General features: G+C 37.0%; 1 protein-coding gene across 4 annotated transcripts; it reads right to left on the minus strand.

Moving 5' to 3' along the window:
- Positions 1-47: 47 nt before the first annotated feature.
- On the minus strand, positions 48-23,286 carry LOC109070799 (PHD and RING finger domain-containing protein 1-like). Of its 4 annotated transcripts, none has more exons than XM_042753398.1 (18): positions 23,134-23,286; positions 22,355-22,493; positions 21,765-21,881; positions 21,101-21,288; positions 19,797-19,880; positions 18,347-18,477; positions 16,505-16,596; positions 15,336-15,493; positions 14,823-14,955; positions 14,131-14,243; positions 13,731-13,924; positions 13,516-13,638; positions 13,219-13,373; positions 5,276-8,266; positions 3,844-3,914; positions 1,945-2,052; positions 1,728-1,856; positions 48-1,508 (listed from the first exon to the last, which is right to left on the minus strand). In XM_042753398.1, exons 2-18 carry the CDS (start codon positions 22,446-22,448, stop codon positions 1,350-1,352), a joined length of 5,040 nt encoding a protein of 1,679 aa, XP_042609332.1. In that variant the 5' UTR covers positions 22,449-22,493; positions 23,134-23,286; the 3' UTR covers positions 48-1,349. The 4 variants fall into 4 exon arrangements, with proteins under 4 accessions (XP_042609332.1, XP_042609333.1, XP_042609335.1 ...); XM_042753399.1 differs by lacking the exon at positions 23,134-23,286 and adding an exon at positions 22,822-23,083; XM_042753400.1 differs by lacking the exons at positions 48-1,508; positions 1,728-1,856; positions 1,945-2,052 and adding an exon at positions 5,036-5,194.
- Between the last annotated feature and the right edge of the window lie 1,012 nt (positions 23,287-24,298).

The raw sequence follows: 24,298 nt of genomic DNA on the forward strand, positions 1-24,298 counted from the left end.
ATTCACCCATTTTTGGACTGTAAAGCAAACCCCCTTAGGAAACATGCCAAAGGATTTGTATTTTTTATTAAATAAAGTGTTTAATAAAATTATTTACAAAGACAGCATTATGTATGACTCAACTCACATCACTAATTATGCATTCTGTGACTGCTTGGATTCATATGATAAAGTTCACTCAGGTTTAGAGATTAGAATCATCTCTCTCAAATCTGGAAACGAATCAACCCTCAGATCAACTCGATGTGATTTGTCACAGGAAAACAGGCCAAACATTCTGCACGCCTCACCGTGAGATGCAACTCAAGTTACATGATCAGTTCAGAAATCTTACAAACATTTCTCAAGCAATTATAATGACATAATTAGGGAAAAGTGTTCAGAAAAAAAAAAAAAAAAAAAAAAAAACTTTTGAAATACACTTTTAGCTATCAACTTTTCTAATTAATACTTGTCATTGAAACCTCAGAAGTGCATATAGAAATAGTTCATTATTATTTTATAGGCTGAATGTCGTTTGTTAGCATGTCATCCACAAACAGAAAAAAGAAAACAATAGCAATCAGGAGAAACAACTGGCAAACATTCAGCCGGAAACTTTTTAAAATGAAAACGGTCACATTTCAACGGAACAGAAAAGGTAAATTACAGCCGTTCACGTGTGTCACGAGAAAACCCTATTATTTCTCTATTTACAACAAAAGCATTTCAATGAGGGTGAACCAAAGAACCAAATTGATTCCAGAGTCTCATAAAGACTGGATCTCAGAAAGATATTTTAATTCAAATAAATACTCTGAGTTTTCTGAGAGATCACAGAATGTCGCAGAGGATCTTCTGCACCTTGTTCCTCAACATAATGCTTATATTCTCATTAACCACAAAACAATTACTATGCTCTCCAGTGTCAGTTATTCATGGTGGAACGACAGGTTCAAGAGTATTGTGTGTGTATATATATATATGACGTATACATACTGTACATTCAAACATGTGTCTGACAATGCAAGAGCCTGTCTGACAACTTAAACGTTCTGCTTAAAATAGCATAGTATTCAACACCCTCTTGAAGAGGGTGCTGTTTTGAACAGTGGCAAACGTAAAGATTTTCAGCCCATTCTGTATCTGGATACTTCCAGATGATCTTTACATTCAAAAGAAAACATATAAACATTCAAAAAGGTTAATTTGATAACTGATGACAAGATGTTGAGCCCTTAGGAGTTTCCCATGTCATTATAGAAATGCACAGATTAAAAAAAAACAAAAAAAAAAACCCCCAAATTTACTATTGATCACTATTATATATAAGATACCATATGAAAAGCATGTAGCTGCTACCCTCTGCCTCACATTGGAGACAGGGAGTCTTTTGGGACATCTGCGTGCTGGATTTGCCCAGTTTCTTCTTTCTTGTGTTTTCTTGCATGCTTATACTTATCCACATAGGCTTTGACCAGGTTGGCTACTTTCACCGGGTTGATCTCCCCGCTCTTGCTGTGACACACCTTGTGAATGAGACAAAGATGATATGAATGGGGTCATTTTCACATGACAACATGATTATGATTTCACAATAGTTAAGAAATGGGCCATTGGAGTAGAGGGAAACAAAATCTGCATATGCAAATTTGCTCCTCACAGGTGTGGACTTCGGTTGTAACACGCCGTACAAGTGGATATGAAAAAACAACCACAAATGAAAACATCTGACGTCACACAAATACCTTCTGAACGGCTTTGCGCAAAATATCTTTGTACTCTTCTTTCGTGATGTCTCTTTTCTGGTAGAAGGGTTTTATGGCCAGTTTGACCTCCTCTATTGCTCGCTCTTGCATATGGAGTTTCTTCATGTACTACAGAACGACAAACAATGTTTACAAATTCATGACATCAAGACAATGCAATGAAAAAGTAGATATGATGTAATTGTGCCCTAGTCACCTTCTCTGTCTGATTGGGGTCGTGTAAAACATCTTTGCGGGATTTTGGTTTGATGGATTCATCTTGGGAAGGCAGGCTGGAGACCGATGCCATGAGTTTTGGTTCAGCCTGAAATGAAGCTTTATCCTTTAATATGAACTAATATGGGTAGTACTGAAGTACCCATAACAGCACTCCTACTGTCTCAGATAATGAAAATTCCCACCAAATGTTCAAAAGATTTGTGAGACGTCTCAACTTCCTGTGCTCTGGGATTTCCCTTTGCTGAAGGGAATGTGAAGTAATTTATCAAGCACAGATTTGTTGCTCCTGAATTATTTTTTTTATTTTATTTTAATTAATTATATTATGTAGCTGATGACTGAAAAACAATCACAGAAACAATCAGCATCAACTGCTTAAAACAAACATGACATCATAACCCTCATAAATCATGATAAACTTGTTTTTGACTGGGACACTCCTTGGGAAGGATGCAGTTTCCTAAAGAATGTTAACTTTCATTTCTTCTGAAGTCAAGCCTTATATGCCTGCTTTCAGTTTCGATCACATGGGTACAATAGAAATTGCATCCAGAGAGCAAGCTGCAAATTATGAATGGAAATAGTGACACGATGACACCTTCTGGTTGCTCAAAGCAACTACATATCACGGACAATAATTATGATATGCATTGATATCCAAAATAATTTCTATTAAAAGTGGAGAAATGACAGTCTTGTATTCATTTTTGTTAAAAGCTTGTTCATGAGGCTAAATTTATGTAACCCAAAGAGTTTCTTTTCAGTTAAAAAGTGTTATGACAATTCTGCAGTTATGTACTGTAATGGGGTATATGTTGAATGTCACCTGATCAAACCCAGAAAACAGGTCTCATCACATTGCTTGGCAGAGAAATTGTTAACAGCAGTATGAACTGACGGTGATATGGAATTTTAGGATAATCAGCTAACTTAACTAATTGTTTTTATTGTTGCTGTTTTAATACAATTTAATATCACAATGCAAGTAAAAAAAAAAAAAAAAAAAACACACTTAGATATCAATCAGCATATGTGATGAACACTGGTTATTATCATCTGTGGTTTTTTAAAACACAATTAAGTCAATGTGGTTTACATTGGACATCAACAGTCTTCAAAATATGTTGTCTTCTGAAAAATGCATGCAAGAGTGAACCTTAAGTTAGAAAAAGATAGAAGTTAAAGGGATACTCCACCACAAAATGAAAATTTTGTCATTAATCACTTACCCCCATGTCGTTCCAAACCCATAAAAGCTTTGTTCGTCTTCGGAACACAATTTAAGATATTTTAGATGAAAACCGGGAGGTTTGTGACTGTCCCATTAACTGCCAAGTAAATTACACTGTCAAGGTCCAGAAAAGGATGAAAGACATGACGAGAATACTTTTTGTATGCGAAGAAAACAAAAATAATGACTTTATTCAACAGTTTGTCTCCTCTGTCTCTCTCCACATAACCGTACCCCCATTTTGGAAAACATCTGCTGAATTCAAGCAGCGTATGCTCTTCTGTGTCACAGATGAGATGAATTATTGAATAAAGTTTTTATTTTTGTTTTCTTCGCGTACAAAAAGTATTCTTGTCGCTTCATGAAATTCAGATTGAACCACTGATGGCAGATGGACTATTCTGTCTTTCATACTTTTCTGGACCTTGACAGTGAAATTTACTTGGTAGTCAATGGGACAGTCACAAGCCTCCCGTTTTTCATCCAAAATATCTTAAATTGTGTTCTGAAGACGAACACAGCTTTTATGGGTTTGGAACGACATGGGGGTAATTAATGACAACATTTTTCGGTGGAGTAACCCTTTAAGAAAATCGAAATGTTAAATGGGGGTGTGGGGCAATCTCTCTCTTTAAGACACTGTACCTGATTTTGTGGGGTTGTAGCAGACCTTCGCGACCCTTCTTGCTTGAGTTTTAATTTGAAAAGTGCAAGTTCTAAAAGAGGCATGGGAAAACATTCAGAATATTTTAACTAGTTTTCAAAAACATTTTAAGTTTTACGTTACCTGAATGCTTCACACTAAATCTTCTGTGACTAAAGTCATTTAGGGTGTGTTCACACTTGTCATGTTTGGTTTGATTAAATTGAACCCTGGTGCGATTGCTCTGTTAGTGCGGTTCATTCGAGTAAGTGTGAAAGCTGCCATCCAAACCCTGGTGCGCACCAAACAAGCGGACAGAGACCGCTAAAAAGATGGGTCTCGGTCTGCTTCCAAACGAACTCTGGTGTGGTTCGAATGAAATATGAATGCAACAAGGACCAAATACTTCTAAATGAACCAAAAACAGAAGGTAATGACAAGATGCGACGCTATGCGACATGATTTGATGACACAGTGTAACCAAAACAAAATGAGCAGAGGGCAAACATGAAGCAATGAGGTAAAGTGCCTTTTATGAGCTCCTTGTGAGTTTGCAGGTAGTGAAAAAAAATTATATGTACACGCAAGAATGAGCGCACTTAGCCCAGCAGACGGCATTAGTTGTGTTCAACTTAAAGAGGCGCTGAGCGTACTGATTGGTTAATGGGTGCTTAGATATCAAACACCCTCAGCGCCGCTTTAAGTCAAACACACCTTTTGCTTGGGGTGTTCGCTGAGTTCTGTCACACATACGTCATTCAAGCCGACCAATCAAGTTGTGAACGTGTCACTATGCCTTTAGGTTCACTGTCTTTAGGTTCGCTGTCAAAAATGCCAGTGTGAACGCTAAGCAGACTAGGACCAAATGTATAATTTTCCTTTTTGGTCCGAACCAATTGAACCAAATGAACAACAGTGAACACACCCTTAGTCATTATCTTAATAGTTGCAGAGTTCGTTACAGACCAGGGGTGTCCAATCGTTCTCCTGAAGGGCCACTGACCTTACCACCAACCTTAATAAAACACACCTGAACCAGCATTAAATGTCAAATGCTGGGTCTCATTTCGAAGGCTGAATCTGTCCGGAGACTAAACTTCCCAGACAAGTGTGTTGGCTTAAGCTGGAGCTTAACTAAGGGTGTCCTAACCTGTTCCTGGAGGGCCACTGTCCTACAACCCAAATGTAACTCACCTGAACCAGCTGATCAAGGTCCTCAGATTCACAATAAACTTCTAGGCAAGTATGTTGGATCTGGTTGGAGCTCAACTGTGCAGGACATCGGTCCTTCAGGAGCAGGATTGGACACCCCTGGTCTGTGATGAACAACTGTAATGCAACTATTGAAACCACCTAAAATTCAGACTTGGTGTGAATAGGGAGCAAAACTAAATGGGTCAAGTCAACAAGTTGCAGCAAAAAATGTTTACTCACTGCTTAATTTCTCAGACTGGGGTTCTACTGGTTCTTGCAAATTCCACGTAACTCGTTTTCCATGCGATTTAGACTTTGCACCAGGTGTAACTGTTTCAGTAGTTTGTTTATCCTCTGCTGGAGCCTCTGGGATGGCAGACTTTGGATCATCAGCTTCTGTTGAGTCGGCCACAGAGCTCTCACTCATTTCCTTCTTAATGGAGTCTAAATTATCAATCAAGTAATCAACACTGATATCTTCATCAGAAGAAACAACAGGTTCTTGTTTTATTGGCAGGTCTGGCAGCTGAAGAGGTGACATCTCCATGTCCTCCTCCAAAGGTGGTGAATGATAAGACTCTGTAGGTTCCTTTTTAAAGTTCACTGCATCTATGTCAGGCATATCTAAATTGATGACAAGAGGGTTGTCACTGCAGCTTGGTGAATCATCTTCATCAGGCCATATTTTTTCAATTTTTATAATTTTTTGCTCAACAACCATTTCTTGCCCTTTCATCTCATCCTGTAAGCTAGTATAGCTCTTCTCTAAATCAGCACTGCCTGATTTAATTTCATTAACATTTGGTGATTCCATGCTGAAGATGTCTAAAGATGCCACCTCTTCTTTCTCCATCTCTTTACTGCCATCTAAATCTAATTCTCCACACAAGTTGAGACAGACTTCCTCCTCCTTTTTGATGTCTTTCAACTCCTTGCCAGAACCAGTGGGCCAAGGTTCCTCCTGTTTAATTTCATCAGGCTTAAGCAGCTCAAGTGAAACATCATCCTTGCTTTCTTGAAGTGTTCTGGTTGGGTCATCATGTTTTGATGACCCAAGTCCATAAGCCTTGATCTCAACTTTAACTGATGGTAATGCAATAGTTGTCTCACACTCATGTGGTCTCGCATCTCTCTCTGTCTTCACAGGCACTGTAATCTTGTTTGCACTAAGAGCAGGCTCATGTAATTCAGTGGACATGGGCTCTGTAAACTTATGGGACCTCCTTTCTGTACGCCGAGAGATCTCAGATCGATCCTCCCGCCGTTTACGCTCCCTAGATGTTGATCTTGACTTCTGCCTCTTTAGCCTAGTCTCACCCTGATCCGTTGATGTTCTTCTCCTTTCTCTGGATCTTGATTTAGAAAACGAATGAGATTGGGAGTGCCTTCTTTCTTTGGACCTCTCCCTTTGATGTCTTTCTCTCCCTCGGCTGTCATTCCTCTCACGACTCGCTCTTCTCCCGCTCGTCTTCCTTTCTCTACTGCTGGAACTCGAGGAACACCTCCGGTCTCTTGATCGTGGACGTCGCCTCTCTTTCGACCTTGATCGGGAATGCTGCCTCTCTTTCGATTTCGAACGGGATCTCCGCCGATCTCTTGACCTTGAGCGTGACCTCCTCTTTTCTTTTAACTTTGAGTGTTTCTTTTTATGGGAATCTTCAGATGAAAGGCTTTGCGAGTTTGATGGTGGCCGCTTCCTATCCTTGGACTCGGCCTTCTGAGGTCTTTCCTCCTTGTCCTTAGCTGTGTTAGAAGAATTAAAAGCACCACTGACTGAAGGCAGCTCTTTACAGACCCCATTTCCTTTATAAGCTTGTTGTAGATTGGCTAGAGACTCTTCTAGTGACTTTGATTGGGGCCTGATGGGTGGAGGTCCAGTCGCAGGTTCAGACTTCACCTCCACCTTAACATTATTTTCACTGCATGATGAGCTTGATCTGGAGTGCTCTTCAGTTTTCTGAAAAGGGCTTCCTGGAGTTCCACCACTTCCAGTATCCACGCCTGCTTCGCATCTAGTTGAATCCAAAGCAGGACCTCCTGAGGCAGATGGACTATGCATTGTGTCTGAATGATGTGGAGATTCTTTGCACGGTCTGTCCCACAAAGATTCTGGCTCTGTTTTAACTTCTGCACACATTTCCAAGCCTCTCTCTGTATCAGAGTGTACATCCAGAGGCGCATATTTGATTGGATGACGGGCATCCTCATTGGCTCCAATTGGCACCCGAGGTCCAGTATGTTGGACGCCAACATCAGGACCCTCATTTTCTGGTTCATTATCAGAGGAATCAGACCCCGTAGGGTTAAAGGGATCATAGACCTCACTCTTCTCCTCTTTGATTTTTCCTCTTAAAGACAACAGCATCTGTTTACTTTTATTATTCCTCTTTACTGATTTCTCATCACCTGCAGGCAGAGTCCCTCCTGATGCAGGAAGTCGCCGAGCTTGCCAGGGGTTTCCGCTAGCATTTATACGGAAACTGACAGAAGAAGAAGAGGGGCGTGAGTTTGAAGAGGCACTAAAAGATGATGTAGTAGAGGTGAAAGAGCTGGAAAATGATGATGAAGCACCAGTTCTTTCTGCTCTTTGCCTCTGAGCATCCACTGTCCTGTTTTGCTGACTCGCACCTGTACCTTGTTGATCAACGCTACGTTCCCTACCTGTATTGCCTGCTAAGCTGTTCACTGAAGACCCAGGCAAAGTACTGCTACTGCTGCCACTGCTACTATTTGCACTAGAGGTACTGTCCCTTTTAATTTTTGGTATTCTTGGCAATACAGAAACATCCACCCATACAGGCTTAGGAGGGGGCTTTTTGACAGGTGGCTGTCGGACAGGACCATCTTTGTCTTGATGGAGAGAGTCAGAAGGGCAATTTGGCATCCTTGGGAGGGGTTGACTTCTAATGTCATTGGTGCTCAAGTGGCTATTCCCAGGTCTAGGTGGGTTTAGGGTGACAGGCCTATGAGGAGCTCCCAGATCCAATCGGGGTTGTCCCAAGGGAGACGGGTGAGAATGAGGAAGATGAGGGGAGGTTGGAGATGTGGGATTCTGTGGTGTGGAACAGGACCCAGGAGAACTGTGTGCTGGTAGGGGCCTCCTCAATGGGCTGGAGGAAGGACCAGCCTCTCCAGAGGGTTGTATGAGACTTGTTTCTAAGTTTGGGGTGTTTCCTGTTTCTCCTGAGCTTGAACCTCTAGGATTAGTGTTTCTTGGCAAGGACAGGGACACTGAAAGGAACAAATAAACATTTTCTTTTTGAAAGGATGAAAAACATGCAACAAAGTTACTATAGCTAAAACCAAACAGACACACTTAGAAAGAACACAAAGGTTTGGCTTATGTGTGTGGATGCAAATATAGAAACAAAATACTAATGCTGCATCCATTATAGATCAAATGTGAATCATGGAGAACATTGTGCATGATTGTTATATACCCCATGTTTATAGAGTTGTTAGTATTGGATTTATGTATTTGTTCAATACTCTTTCCAGGTTTATTTGCTGTTTTGGGATAAATAGATTGACACTCATTACAAGCAAAATAAATATGGGAATACTAGTGCTGTCAAATGATTAATCGCAATTAATCACATCCAAAATAAGTTTTTGTTTGCATAATATGTGTGTGTTCTGTGTATATTTATTATGTAAATATAAATACACACACAAACAGTTAATATTTTGAAAATATTTACATGTCTACATTTTAAATAAATATATTTAATATATAAAAATAGCATTATATATATATATATACATGTATGTGTGTCACATAAAAAAAAAAAATATATATATATATATATATATATATATATATATATATATATATATATATATATATACACACACACACACACAGATACATACACAGACACAGACACACACACACACACAGTACACATACAAATATTACGTAAACAAAATCTTTTATTTTGGATGCGATTAATCGTTTGACATCCCTAGGGATTACTTAAATCAAAGTTTGCGATTCATTGTGCAAAATAACAGTTATCAACAGTCAAAATGTCAATTAACCACCAGCTAACAGTGTTATATATAACTGTTATTCAGAGGTCAACCAATGGCCAATGCCAATATTTTAGAAAATCGATAGCAAGATGATATCACGCTATTTAAAGAGAACTAACATGTAAATAACATGCATAGCAATTGCTGCAACTATATTTTTCAATTTTACAAAACAACTGGAAATAATTTGAAATTAAAAATAATTTGAACTTGATAAAATTTGTAAAAAATAACTCTTTATTCTGTAATCCAAGTGTATGTTTATATATATATATATATATGTGTGTGTGTGTGTGTGTGTGTGTGTGTATAAAATGTCATTCAGTGTAACAATATTTATATACCAAAAAATCTTGTTAGGCATATTTAAACCATGAATTATTTGATGACATATTAAAAGACTATTTAAGCATCACAACGCAGCCCTCAAATATCAATCAACTTTAATTTTTTAATCTTTATACTTTGCTAATGTCCTTCAAACCACTAGGTTTTCCCAGCAAAACATTTTTGTAAGGAAGTGAAAGTCATTTTAAATATTATTTTAGTATGATCACATACTAATGTATGTAGTATGATCACACATTGTTTTTTGTATTTTAATATGTACAGGTCAGAATAAGTATATTGTTTCATTTTTACATAAATATATCTGTTATGCTGAATGACCATAGTTTGTTACTCTGAATGACGATTAGCCAAAAAGAGAGATAATATTGCCATTGTTCCCATAACTGAAATGTTTTTAGTACTAATGTGTCATTAAATTAAAACATTACTTAAATTTAGCTTTTTGGCTTTTTCCAGTGCCTATCGTCTCCTTCTGTTCAAGTGTGTCTAAAATTAATCAATAACAAATTAAACAATACCAAAATGCATTCAAAAATTTATATTTATTAAGTTTAACATATTTGTTAATGCTAAACATTCCTCATTTATCTGTAATATCAATAAGATGCTAAAATTGTTATTTCTACAGTGATACTGTCATTCAGTGTAATGGACGACAGTGTGATGTAACAGAGAATTCGCATTACACTGAATGGCAAAAACATTACCCTGCATGACAAAACGTCTACTTTAGCTTACATTGCAGGCAATCAGCTGACCATCCATTTCAAACACTGAGCTTGACCAGTAAAGATAATCACAATTATTCACAACATCTACTTACTTAAAAAAATATATATATAACAACAATATTTTTTTTTTTGGCATTTCACTGAATGACATGTGTTTTTGTAACCTACGTTACCACACCATGAAAAGACTAAATTATCAAGTATTTAAGAGCAATAAACTCACTTTTCTGCAGCACCACGCGGTCTTTCAGGAGCCATTTGATGATGTCACAGACTGTCTAATGACTATCAGTTTTTTATTTGATTTCAGAATAACTTCTTATTCCTGTTACACAGAATGATCTCTGATAAACTGCATTTTCGGGACAAAAGTCCTTTAAAGACATAGTCCTTTTAATATAACAGCCAACACTTACTTGAAAATGCCAAGACAACAAATATATTTTTTAACTTGCCATTTTATATGTTTATTTAAAGAAGTATTTTAAAATTAATAAAATTAAAGTCCGGACTATTATACTGAATAACAATTTTACACTTATATTTTGACATTTTATTGTCTCAAAAGTTATTTGAAATATGAAAGTATAAAATTTACCTGCATTTAAGTTGTTTTTTATGTATTTAAAATAACATTTGTAAATGTAAAAAGTTCATCTATGAACCACATATAAAAATATATATATTTATACATATATATAAATATAAACATATATACACAAAAAAACATATATATATATACAGTCAGGTCCATAAATATTGGGACATCGACACAATTCTAATCTTTTTGGCGCTATACACCACCACCAATGGATTTAAAATGAAACGAACAAGATGTGCTTTAACTGCAGACTTTCAGCTTTAATTTGAGGGTATTTACATCCAAATCAGGTGAACGGTTGTAGGAATTACAACAGTTTGTATATGTGCCTCCCACTTTTTAAGGGACCAAAAGTAATGGGACAATTGGCTCCTCAGCTGTTCCATTGCCAGGTGTGTGTTATTCCCTCATTATCCCATTTACAAGGAGCAGGTAAAAGGTCCAGAGTTCATTTCAAATGTGCTATTTGCATTTGTAATCTGTTGCTGTCAACTCTCAATATGAGATCCAAAGAGCTGTCACTATCAGTGAAGCAAGCCATCATTAGGCTGAAAAAACAAAACAAACCCATCAGAGAGATAGCAAAAACATTAGGTGTGGCCAAATCAACTGTTTGGAACATTCTTGAAAAGAAAGAACGCACCGGTGAGCTCAGCAACACCAAAAGACCCGGAAGACCACGGAAAACAACTGTGGTGGATGACCAAAGAATTCTTTCCCTGGTGAAGAAAACACCCTTCACAACAGTTGTCCAGATCAAGAACACTCTCCAGGAGGTAGGTGTATGTGTGTCAAAGTCAACAATCAGGAAAAGACTTCACCAGAGTGAATACAGAGGGTTCACCACAAGATGTAAACCACTGGTGAGCCTCAAAAACCAGGAAGGCCAGATTAGAGTTTGCCAAACAACATCTAAAAAAGCCTTCACAGTTCTGGAACAACATCCTATGGACAGATGAGACAAAGATCAACTTGTACCAGAATGATGGGAAGAGAAGAGTATGGAGAAGGAAAGGAACTGCTCATGATCCAAAGCATACCACCTCATCAGTGAAGCATGGTGGTGGTATTGTCATGGCGTGGGCATGTATGGCTGCCAATGGAACTGGTTCTCTTGTATTTATTGATGGTGTGACTGCTGACAAAAGCAGCAGGATGAATTCTGAAGTGTTTCAAGCAATATTATCTGCTCATATTCAGCCAAATGCTTCAGAACTCATTGGACGGCGCTTCACAGTGCAGATGGACAATGACCCGAAGCATACTGCAAAAGCAACCAAAGATTTTTTTAAGGGAAAGAAGTGGAATGTTATGCAATGGCCAAGTCAATCACCTGACCTGAATCCGATCGAGCATACATTTCACTTGCTGAAGACAAAACTGAAGAGAAAATGCCCCAAGAACAAGCAGGAACTGAAGACAGTTGCAGTAGAGGCCTGGCAGAGCATTACCAGGGATGAAACACAGCGTCTGGTGATGTCTATGCCTTCCAGACTTCAGGCTGTAATTGACTGCAAAGGATTTGCAACCAAGTATTAAAAAGTTAAAGTCTGATTTATGCTTGTTAATCTGTCCCATTACTTTTGGTCCCTTAAAAAGCGGGAGGCACATATACAAACTGTTGTTATTCCTACACCGTTCACCCGATTTGGATGTAAATACCCTCAAATTAAAGCTGAAAGTCTGCAGTTAAAGCACATCTTGTTCGTTTCATTTCAAATCCATTGTGGTGGTGTATAGAGCCAAAAAGATTAGAATTGTGTCGATGTCCCAATATTTATGGACCTGACTGTATATATATATATATATATTTAGTAAATAGGTCAATATCACCATAGAGTGCCTCTTAACCCTCACAATACTCAAATCACACTGATTTACCCCACCCCCATATTTAAATAAAAATATAGTTTTTATTACCAAATGACGAATACACTCAAATTGAGTAATCTTTTTTAACAAAATTGTTTTAAATTTTATGATTTGACAATATTCTACTCTCATTCAGATTTAATGAGTGTTGCATGGGACACAGCAAAATAACATGCATCCTCTTACACAAAAAAAAAATAAAAAATAAAAAATCTAGAAAATGTATCTAAAGAGACAAACAATGCTTTTGTTATGAATATAAAAACTTATCCTAATATAACACACCCTTTCATAGTAACTTTTATGTCAAAATATCATGGCAAATGAGCTATTTATGTACAGTACACCAAAAAGGCACCCTACAGTGATTCCTACAACACCTACAATCTCTTTTCATGTTATAGCCTATTAATGCTATAGCGCATTGTCATGTATATCAAAATAAAAGTGAATTTACATTGTTTCAGGGCCAGAGGGGCATCCGTCATCATTTTAGTACCAGTATAGCATACAACCCCAACTGAGAAAAAAAAAACCTTTCCTGCTTACGAGTAGTTAAGAGTTGATATAAAAATCTCCAAAGCATGACTTACCGGCTTTGGTTGCTTTGAGGGAACCGTCTCTGTTGATGACCACATCTGAACTGTCCATGAGAAGCATGCTTTGACCACTGAGGATGCTTCCCAGCAGATCTGATACAGGGGCTTCCTCTGCAACATCTGCCACCTGTGGGACACTCACACCTCGCCTGGAAACCAGCACACAACTAGGATCACCTATCCAAAACTCAAACTTATTTTCATTATGATTTTCACCACCTTAAAAGTAGAAATTATCTGTTTCCTCCATTGAGACCATAAAGAGCGCCCCCCCGCCCCCCCAGTAGCTACCTGGAGAGTCCGGCAGTTATGGGTCTGGCCACAGGCTGATGGGATCGCAAGGCAGAATGGGAAAGGCCACGGCGTTTAGCATCCAGAACCGAGGATGGCGTCGGAACTTGAATCTCGTCCTCCCTACAAAGATAAATCCAAAAACTAAGTTAACCACTCACTTAATAAAAATAGTTAATGAAAAGACCATCGCTGTACGCTTAATAAAACGTCACCTATCATCAAAGGGGTCCAGGTCAAAGGGATCTCCATACACTGAGAGGGAGGCTGCTCCGATTTCTGCACGCATGCTTCCTAAACTGTACTCTGAAGGCCGATAAACTGAAGGAATCATGGAGCCAGACTTGGGTTTCTTAATGCCTAAACTCCGTGCAATACGACCTCGGGAATTGGTTCCCCTCTTTAGGACCTGAAAGGGCAAAAAGATAGAAAACAAACATTAATGACACAGACATATAACTACAAACTTTTATGTCCTCTTGCATGGAGATGGTAAAGCAATGCTTTTAATCAGCAAAACATTTATATAAGAGCTTTCAACAATGGGGTAGAAAACCACAGGCTACAGAAACATCATTTCAAATTGTAGTGGTTATTGATCTGCTGAGAGCTCACCAGTTTTCTTCTCGATTTTGACTTCCTCACTTTGCGTTTCCGTCTCTTGACTCCCATGTTTGTTTTTCCCCCTGAGGTTGCTGAGGATTTGCTTTTGGTTTTCCTTCTTTTAACTGCATGAACAAGTAAGAGAATCCCATTCAGATCAGACAGAACCACACCCAACTGAACAGCCAGGTTAATGAAATCTAAACCTGATTACACCTGGTATTATGATCCATCTCAGGTTACCCAATCAGGCGAAACGGTTAGTAGGCAGTAACATTAGTTTATACTTTTAATCAGCATGGACACATTAAACTGATCATAAGCAACGGTAAAAACATTTATGTTACAAAAAAATAAATAATGATGATGATATTCTATTCATCAGAGAATATCAGGGAAGCAGCACAACTGTTTTCAACATTGATAATCAGAAATGTTTCTTCAATCAGCATTATTAGAATGATTTCTGAAGATCATGTGACACTGAAGACTGGAGTAATGATGCTGAAAATTCAGCTTTGATCACAGAAATAAATTACTGTTAACATATTAAAACAGATAATAGTTCTTCGAAATTGTAGCTATATTACACAATATATTTTAATCCAATTAAAAACTCGCTTTTTTCAGATTCTGAAGTATTTTTCAGATTTCATACACTCAGACCATGTGTGATAAGATCAGCCAGAACAAATCTGTCTCACCTGTCTTTCTCCTCCGGCGGGATCTGGGGCGAGGGGTCAAGTCTCGCACATAAACGGCTGTGTTGAGTCCGGCCACTACAGCATTGATGGTCTCATCCAACCACGTGGACTGCATCATATATCTGGGAGCGAGCTAGAACACAATACCACACAGAATCAAAGACACATTAGCTCATATCTAAAGCAGTACTGCACAAAACATTCCCAAAGTTCACTCACTAAGCCCAAGTATGAGCAAAAGTAAAGGTCCTTGCACACGAAGCAATGTGTAAACATGATTGAGTCTTATTTATTTGTAAAAATTTCAGACTCAGTGTGCAAAGACCTTAACAGTTCAGTTCATACTTGTTCTAGCATTTAGTTATCCCATTTACTTGTATTTGAACAAAACTAACATGGGGTTAGACCGGATTCATCATCTCAGTGACACACCAATCTCAGCCCAGCAGCACATCAGTAAAGACACTGTTACACACTTGTGATTAGACAGCAAAGCGAAAGCATCATGCAAACCTGCACTGCAGTGCGTGCCTGTGTGATGCGCCGCCTGTTGACGTTGGCCCGAACTCGTTCGCTGTGCTGGGTGCGTGCGATGGCGCGGGTGGGTCTGGACCGGGGACGGCTGGTGGTGGGGAGAGAGCTTCTCTCGTCCTCACTGATTTGTTCAGAACCTAAAACAAGATATTAGCAGGAAAAACATGGTTATTAGAACAATACGTAACAGGGCTGTCAAAATGGATGAAAAAGGGGGAATAAAAGCTTTTGGCTTCTCTCCTGAGGCCACAAGAGGGCGCATTGAGCAAAATATTACTAATGCACGTTTATTCAAAGCAATAAAATAACACAGCTATCTTTGTAAAAAAAAAAAAAAAAAGTGCATATGTTTAAAATAATGTTTATAAACCACATATAATTAAATTGCATGTATAGATTAATAATAAGGATCAAAAACCAATCACAAAGAGTACTTTTTTTCATTTAAAAACATGAGATGAAGTGGGATGGGGAAAAACCGCCATACATTTTTTAAAAAGTTGAACTTACAGTAATTTTACACGGCTTTCCAAACATGTGACTCTCTTGTGCGAGACAACGCAAGTGCAACGGTGATAGAAGCCACTATAGAAAATGTGATAAATATGTGTTCTGTGTGATCCGCTTGGTTTTTTGCCGTAGAACTTCTCCGCATCGATGTTTTCTTTTTTTCACAATATTTTGAATGCTCAACTGGACAGGCTAACAAAAACATTCAAATGCAATGACACCTACATCGTCATGGCATCTTGTGTTCCACTGATAAAGCTGCCTGACGCACACCTAAAATTCGGATGCAGTGTTTTCGCATTTCGAATGTAGATTTTTAATTTGGATTAAAAATAGATTTGAAATTTGAATTTTTATTTGACAGCCCTAATTAGGTCTGGGCGATATATATATATATATATAAAAAATTATAAAAAACTGTATCTCGATATTGTCAAAATGTTTACGATATTCAATATCTCGATATGTTTGCATTTGCATTTAAATAATTAAAAAAAAACATGATTTTCTTTTGCCCATTGAAAAAAACAAACAAAAAAACAATTTAGATTGAACAGCTAATTAAGATATAACGCCCAGCCCTAGCCCTAATACATAAGTCGTTAATGAAATGACTGGTTTGAGAAATGAAAGATGACCTGATGTGCGGTTGTTGGCGATGCACTCAGGGCAGAACCATTCCTCTACAGGTACAGCGTCCAGCGGAGGTGTGAGGCATTCCATGTGGTACCTGCCATTACAAAAACACAAAATTATATATAATCACGGGTGCACATAACGCATGCATGACTGAAATAAAAATATTGCGCTGTATAAATTTAACGTTTTCAAAGCACAATGCAAAAATGTCAAAAATTTCATTCACTGACGCTCTTCAATTGGCAGCGCTAACTTGCCGGCAACTCGCCAAAAATAAAAGCCTGCTGATTTTAAGTTTGAAAATGATGAAAATTCATAAAGTAAATATTAGCATTTTAGTTTTTAAGTGTACAATAAAATCATTTTATTTTTATTTAATATTCCCTTTTAATTTTAAATATAATAGTAGTATCACACTTTATTTTTATTTTGTTTTAAATATATATATATAAAATGTGCAATAATATTATCATCACTATTATTTATTAATTTGTTATAGTTATATTTATTGGGTCACACAATGTGCAGTGTGAAGACCAAACCAAATCTCCAGGCGCTCGTGAGAACCAGGCTGAAAAACTTATGTGCAACCCTGTATATAATGCATATATAATGCATAATGCACAAAATGATTGCAGAGGTCCAGCATACATCACCAGAAGATTGAGTTATGACATTTTCATTAAGAATTTCAATGTCCAAAAAAAAAACAAGGAAACGTACTCTTCTTGATCTTATTGCTGACATTTAGAAAAAACTGATTTTAATGATCAACAATTGTGAAAATTCCTGAAAACTGACATCTCTATTCTAAATTATAATTCTCTAATCAATATCTTTCAATTCAATGTCTATTAAAGTTAGTCAATGTCCAAATCGTCGCTGAAGTACCACAAATAAGCAGTTCACACCTGATCCCCATTATTTTTCCCAGCACTGGTCAAGATAGACCAATTATAGTCAATTGCGTTCACTGGACAGAGTGATTATTTAATCATTTCATGTAGATTACTGGGGAAGACTGATTCCATTTGTATATAATAGATTTAAAACCCTTACACTTATGTGATGGGATTTGAACAAGACCCAATGTAGGATTGGCTTTATTAGCTAACAAAAACCAACTGAAGCAACTTTTTACGCAATAGGAAACCTAAGCACACATACACACTAAATATGGTTTGACAGTGTTGCATTTCAACCATTGACAATTTTGGCAACACAGCTCAACAGATCAAGTCAAATCAAGTCAATGTTACTGACCTGATGCTAACATCAACATCAAGTTAAAATAAAGCTAGCTGATAAAAACACTCAACCAGCTTCATTTAAACTATACACACCAGGAAAGTTATGAAGTGGATTAAAAAAAAATAAAAAATTGATCAGTGCAAAACTCCAAAACACATTTTAATTTGGGAAACTGAGCCGTAAGCACTTGCATTAAAACTAATATGTTAGCTGCATTTATTATCAACAGTCTAAATCGATCCCATCAGCTATTTTTTTATATATTTCCTGTCCAGTCTGATTTTAAAGGAGCCACATGTATCATTTTTATGAAATTCAATTCAAGTTTATTTTGCAAGTTTATCATTGATGACTTTTGCACATTTGCACCTACCCCACAGGGTACCCGAACTTTCCATCAGAGTTTGGCTCCTCAGTCCACACCCAATTAATCACAGCTGAACCATCTAATCAATGTTTTCAGACTCACTAGAAGCTTCCAGGCAGGTGTGCCGGAGCTGAACTCTGCAGGAAGACCCTCCAGGAGCAGGACTGGACATCAATGATTTTGAGTTTCTGTCGTATTTGCGAGTTTGTCATACACTTCTTACCCAGCGTCACATCCATCGCAGAGCAGGAGACGATCTTCACGGTCTCGACCCCCGCAAACCTCACAGCTGGTCTGATCCAAGTCCACATCCACCTGCTCCTCCCCAGGTTTTACAGGCTTCTTCACTGCAATCTAAGCAAACACAAAGCTGATATTAAAGTGCATTCAGTGTGTTCTTCAAGGAATATACTGTATATATATTAGGGCTGAGACGATAAATCGATGCAGAATCGATTCGTGGATCGATTCTTAGATTTTCAGAATGCATCGCGATTCCTCTGGAATCGATTCTGAGCTTAGATTTTAACAGCAGATGGCGCTCTAATCTAATGGAGTCAAATGCTCATGAAGCTCATTGTGCGTTCGGCTGAGTCTGTAATTTCACCTCAGCTTAGAATGCTTTTATGACGCGAGATTAATGTAAACAGCCCACTGTGAACACCTTTGTAATTTGCTTCAACCTTTTCGAATTTTATGAATTATTATTTTAGGTACAAGTGTCTGTAAGGATTTGGAAACAAGCAGAGTACGGCTGTTTCTAAAGCATGCAGTGCTGTCTGCTGTTCAAAACTAAGATCAGAATCAATTCAAGAAAGAATCTGAAAATCTCAGAATCGATGCCGAATCATTTCTCAATTCGCGATGCATTGAGTTATTTTCCCAGCCCTAAAATATATGTGACCCCAAACCACAAAACTAGTCTTAAGTCGCTGAAGTATATTTGTAGCAACAGACAAAAATACATTGTGTGGGTCAAAATGATTGATTTTTCTTTTATGCCAAAAATCATTAGGATATTAAGTAAATAGATATTTTGGAGATATTTAGTAAATTTACTACTGTAAATATATCAAAACTAAATTTTTGATTAGTAATATGCAATGCTAAAAACTTCATTTGGACAACTTTAAAGGTGATTTTCTCAGTATCTTGATTTTTTTAGCACCCTCAGATTCCAGATTTTCAAATAGTTGTATCTCGGCTAAATATTGTCCCCCTAACAAACCATCATCCATTTTTTAAAGGTGATGTTTTATTATAATTGATAAAATTATTTAATCGCAATTGCAACACTTTTTATAGTAGATTTAAAATAGTCATTTCATACATTTCAACAAATTTATTGTCAACTAAGGCATGTTCTCACACTGACATGCACCACTCACGTAAACTTGAGTTTTTCCACTCTTTTTTAAAATATGATATTGTGTTTTTAATGTTTTTCAACTCTTAAATGCAGTCTTTTAAAAGGCTCATTCTAATTCTTAAGAGTATATAGTTCACATCACAGCTATAACAATAACAACACACAGGATCAGTATCGTTAGAAAAACATTAACAGCCAATAGTTATTATATAGTTAAAGTTCATATAGTCATTGTTCTTGGTGTGAACAAACCCCTTTTATGCGCAACAACAATCCTGATGTAAGGACACTTTATGCGACTCACTGTTTTTTGAACTTTCCCACCGTAGCACTTTCTCAGGAGAATGTTATTGAAGACTATCCGGTCCACAGGACAAGAGTTGGCATTCTGCAAAAAAACAAACAAAAAGAAAACATGACATTAAAGGTGCTGTATGTAGGATTGACACCGAGTGGTTGAACTAGGTATTGCAGTCCAAATTCAAAATATTGGAGAGGGTTTTCACCCGGCCCCTCCTCCTCAGACTTGATGCACACACAGGTTACCAGATTGAGACAAACAGGAACAAGCACATGATGTATTAAATGAAATACGCTGTGTTTTCTGCCAACTGGCAACCCGGGGTGCTGAAATACAATTGGGTAAACTGTCAGTGGGCGGGATTCACAAACCAAAACAAAGATTGACATTCAGGCCCGGAGCACACATTTTCAAAAGAGAATAACTGAGTGTAGCATTGTTTTTCAGATAAACAAGTATGTTAACTTATCAAGTTTCTTAAATTTCTGCAAACATATTATGGTATTTTTATCCTTTAGTAGAGTCAAAATCTTACAAACAGCACCTTTAATGTTTATGAACCAGTGCTACAGTTAATTAAAACCATAATTTAAAAAAATTACTTGAAATAAACATTTATTTCTTTGTTTTTATATCAGCTAGTTGCCAAGAAAACATTTCTCATTTTTATTTAGTTTAACTTCATGTACTAAAATATCTAGTGCTTTCAAACGCTTAATCACATCGTTTGTTTAAATAGTGTGTGTGTACTATGTATATGATGTATATATATATATATATATATATATATATATATATATATAAAAACACTCACTCATACAGTATATTTTTTGAAAATATTTACATGTATATATTTATATTCATATAATTTATACAATATATAAACACATTTAATATACAAATATAATTTTTTTCTTAAATATATACATGCATGTGTGTGTATTTATACATAAATATAAACAGCACACAAACATATATTATGTAAACAAAAACCTTAATTATGGATGCAATTAATCGCTTGACGGCACTAAATATAACTAAAACTGAAAGAAAAAAAGAAAAAAAAGACAACCCCCCCCCCATAAAATTACTAAAATTACCCACAATAAAAGGCCAACTCGAAAATATAAAAACTATAATAGTATTATTGTTTTGATACTAAAGTGACACTTATGAACACTATTGCATCAGCTACCTGTAGCTGCATATTCTGAATAGTACTGGATATCTGTATAGAATCAATGACCAAATATGGACAAGAACTTTATGCATGAATGATGTAATCAGTTAAAGCCCAGCAGCCTCACGTTTGACCACTCCAGGATGCAGTCCAGACAGAAGTAGTGCTCGCAGGACTCCGGCGTGGCCACGGGCTGCTCGTGGAAAGAGTTCAGGCAGATGGGGCATTTCTCCGAGTCCTCGTCTGAGCTCAGACCCGCTGCATCCACAGCAACACTCCCCACAGCTCCTTCCAGCACATTACCAGAGTCCTCATCTGAAGACACACACAACAACAATGTTTTCCCTCCCAGGTTTGTTTGAGGATGGTGTGATATTTAAGGGCAAATGCAAACACACCACTCCTAACGATTAATGTGCCACATGATCGGTTATCTGTTGGAAAACACTTTTATAAGACTGATATAACATTGCATGATGTGGTTAGATGTGCATTTTAGTTTTCATTTCCATAATAAAATTTAAAGTTGAAAACATCTTAAAAAAGACAATGATGTGAACATATATCATTTATTTTAAATAACTGCAATATTGCATAAAAACACAAGTTTTACCGTGAACTTAACATTTAGCGGTGATAAAAGGCCCTAAGAAGATAATTAATATTAAGATATTATTATTATGGCAGACATTTAAATCATTAAATAGCTAATTCAAAAGGGGGCTTTTGAAGTCGAAAAATAATAACAGTAAAGATGTCAATAAAACAGTCATGCTGAGGTTAAATCTTACCTTCACTCTCATCCTCCTCATCCTCTTCTTCATCAAGGACTTCCTCTTGGTCGTCATCTTCTTCCTCGCTGCCTGTTTCTCCTTCCTCCGATTCCCCCTCGTCTGCGGAGCCGTCCTCTGAATTTCAGTCACATGCAGGAAGAGAAGTCATTAGAAATACAACAGAAAACAGAATAAAAATATGCATTTATTAAATGCAATCCTGACTGCATCATATCTGATACACAGATTTCTAAAGCCTCTCATCAGCATTAACCCCGTATCAAAAAGAAACATGTTTAAAAAAAGTTAATGTTCAGAATTTATATCTTTTTGCTGTAGAATCTTTACTGATTTTTATATAATAAATGTAAGAATAACTCTGATATTATTAGTGATATTGTATCATATTATATGAGCCGTAAAAGCTTTATGTATCAAATATGACACACGCAAACTTTTTTTGGTCTTAATAAACTGTTCAGTTTCATAAAAATATGTTTATTTTCTGATTATTATCTCATGTTTCAGGCCTTCCAGGATGGATAGAGATCATTTGGGGCATACAAAACTTCCTGTGTTGCTCCATTTATTGATGTGAGATTACAAACCGTCATCAGAGATGATGGACATGGCAGGCCTCTTCCCTTTTCCGTGGGAGACGTTCCTGTTGATCAACTCATCCTGGCTGTCCTCCTCATCCATGGTCACGCTCTGCTCTGATCTAGATGTATCTCAGCACTGAACAACCTGGAGGACACAAGTGCATCATATAATGTCAACATCCACTCCAAATGTGAACAACATTTGAATACAGTGTCTTAATACATCAGAATAACCTAATAATAGAAGCTTTATTTTTACCATCATAAATATAATAAGCTATAGCCAAACACCTGCTACATCAAATTGACAAATGTTATGCCTTAGATCATTTTTTTTTAAATGTCCTTATAAATGTCTTAATTTTGTACAGTTTGGCTCAATGCACATAACTCTCAATGCTTTATTTACACGAAACAATGTCACTGACTTGATGCTAACGGCTAACACCTAGCCAGCTGATAAAAACACTTACATACTTCTTTTAAACTACACACTCCAGGAAGTCTATAATGAGGTGGACTGCAAACATGAAAAATAATCATGGCAAAAAGCCAAAAGTCTGTTTATTTTTGTGAAACTGGGCGTTGAGCACTTGCACTAAAGCTAGTGCTAAAGCTAACGCGCTAACAGTTAGCTGTGTTTCTTGCCCTCAGTCTAAATTTAACTCATCGGCTATTTTTATTCAATTTCATATCCTGGCCGTACAAAGCAGCTTTTAAAGGCGGTAATTGTCTCATTTATTGAAATCACCGGGGAGGTTATAATTTTGATTGTTTGTACCTACCCTGCAAGGTTGTGTAAGACATTATTTGTGTTTTGAAGTCCACACGGCGTTTGTCTTTGACGCTGCCGGCTGAAGAAATTACGAATCCTACTATGGGAAGGACCTGCTCATGAATATTAATTAGATGACGGGGAGGTCCGCAAAATAGGCGTTCTACGATTGGCTGAAAGTGGGCGCTAGTCAAATGACAGATTTCACAATGAATCCTATTTGGGTAAAGGTTTGGGCTTATGAATATTAATGAGCAAGGTTACCAAGCAAATTTTCAGTATGAATAGATTAATATTCATGAACTAAACTTTCAGCTGTTGAAGACCACACACAAACACAGCCCTCCCACCATTCTTCAGGTATTCTGTTTACATTTTGGTTATTTTTTAATTTTTCTTTCTTTCTTTCTTTTTTTTTTTTTTGTTTAATTCACTAGCATTCACGATGATTTAATAAAATATGGTTTATGTATTTACACTAAAAGTTTTTCACCTGCTGGTCAACATGCATTTTCTAAATTGACTGGTAAATTCTGATAGGGTTGTTGTCCCTATTAAATTATTAATTCATTTTAGTCACAGTATTAAATCATTTATTTAGATAAGCAGTGTAAGCATGAAAAATTATCCAATTGAGTCTAGGTCCCAGCCCTAATGGGACACGATGAAATGAAAATAAGACGGGAAGAAAAATTATATTTAAATGCTTTTGCGTTCTCTCGCAAAACTCTTGCGTTCCCTCAAGAAACTTTGCATTCGCTCATAAAACATTTTATGTTTTCTCGCAAATCTTCCGCATTCGCTCGCAAAACATTTGAATTCTTGCACAAAACTTTTGTGTTTCCCCAAAAAGCTTTGCATTCACTTGCAAACATGTATTGTGTTTCACGTGAAACTTTGTGTTGATTTGCAAAAGATTTGCGTTCTGTCAAAAATATTGCATTCCACTGAGAAACACGGCATTTGATCACAAAACGTTTGCATCCTGCCTCAAAAGTATTATGCTTCCTCAAGAAACATTGCATTCTCTCACAGAAGTATTGTATTCACCCGAGAAGCTTTGCGCTCGCTCGCGCTTTACTCGCAAAACTTACGTTTTCTCTCACAAAACTACGGAGCCCTGCACATGGCATGCAGGAAAAAATAGTATGCTAAATTGTGCGCACGATTTACTA

This window comes from Cyprinus carpio, chromosome B25 (genome assembly GCF_018340385.1).
Source record: "Cyprinus carpio isolate SPL01 chromosome B25, ASM1834038v1, whole genome shotgun sequence".
NCBI classification, from domain to species: domain Eukaryota; kingdom Metazoa; phylum Chordata; class Actinopteri; order Cypriniformes; family Cyprinidae; genus Cyprinus; species Cyprinus carpio.

Excerpts from the sequence above, each read along its gene's own strand:
- LOC109070799 (XM_042753398.1), bottom strand. The coding sequence starts at position 22,448 with ATGGATGAGGAGGACAGCCAGGATGAGTTGATCAACAGGAACGTCTCC. Across the intron at positions 14,244-14,822 it reads CCGCCGGAGGAGAAAGACAG|TTAAAAGAAGGAAAACCAAA; the intron begins GTGAGACAGATT and ends TTGTTCATGCAG. Across the intron at positions 3,915-5,275 it reads CCAGTCTGAGAAATTAAGCA|AACTTGCACTTTTCAAATTA; the intron begins GTGAGTAAACAT and ends TGCCTCTTTTAG.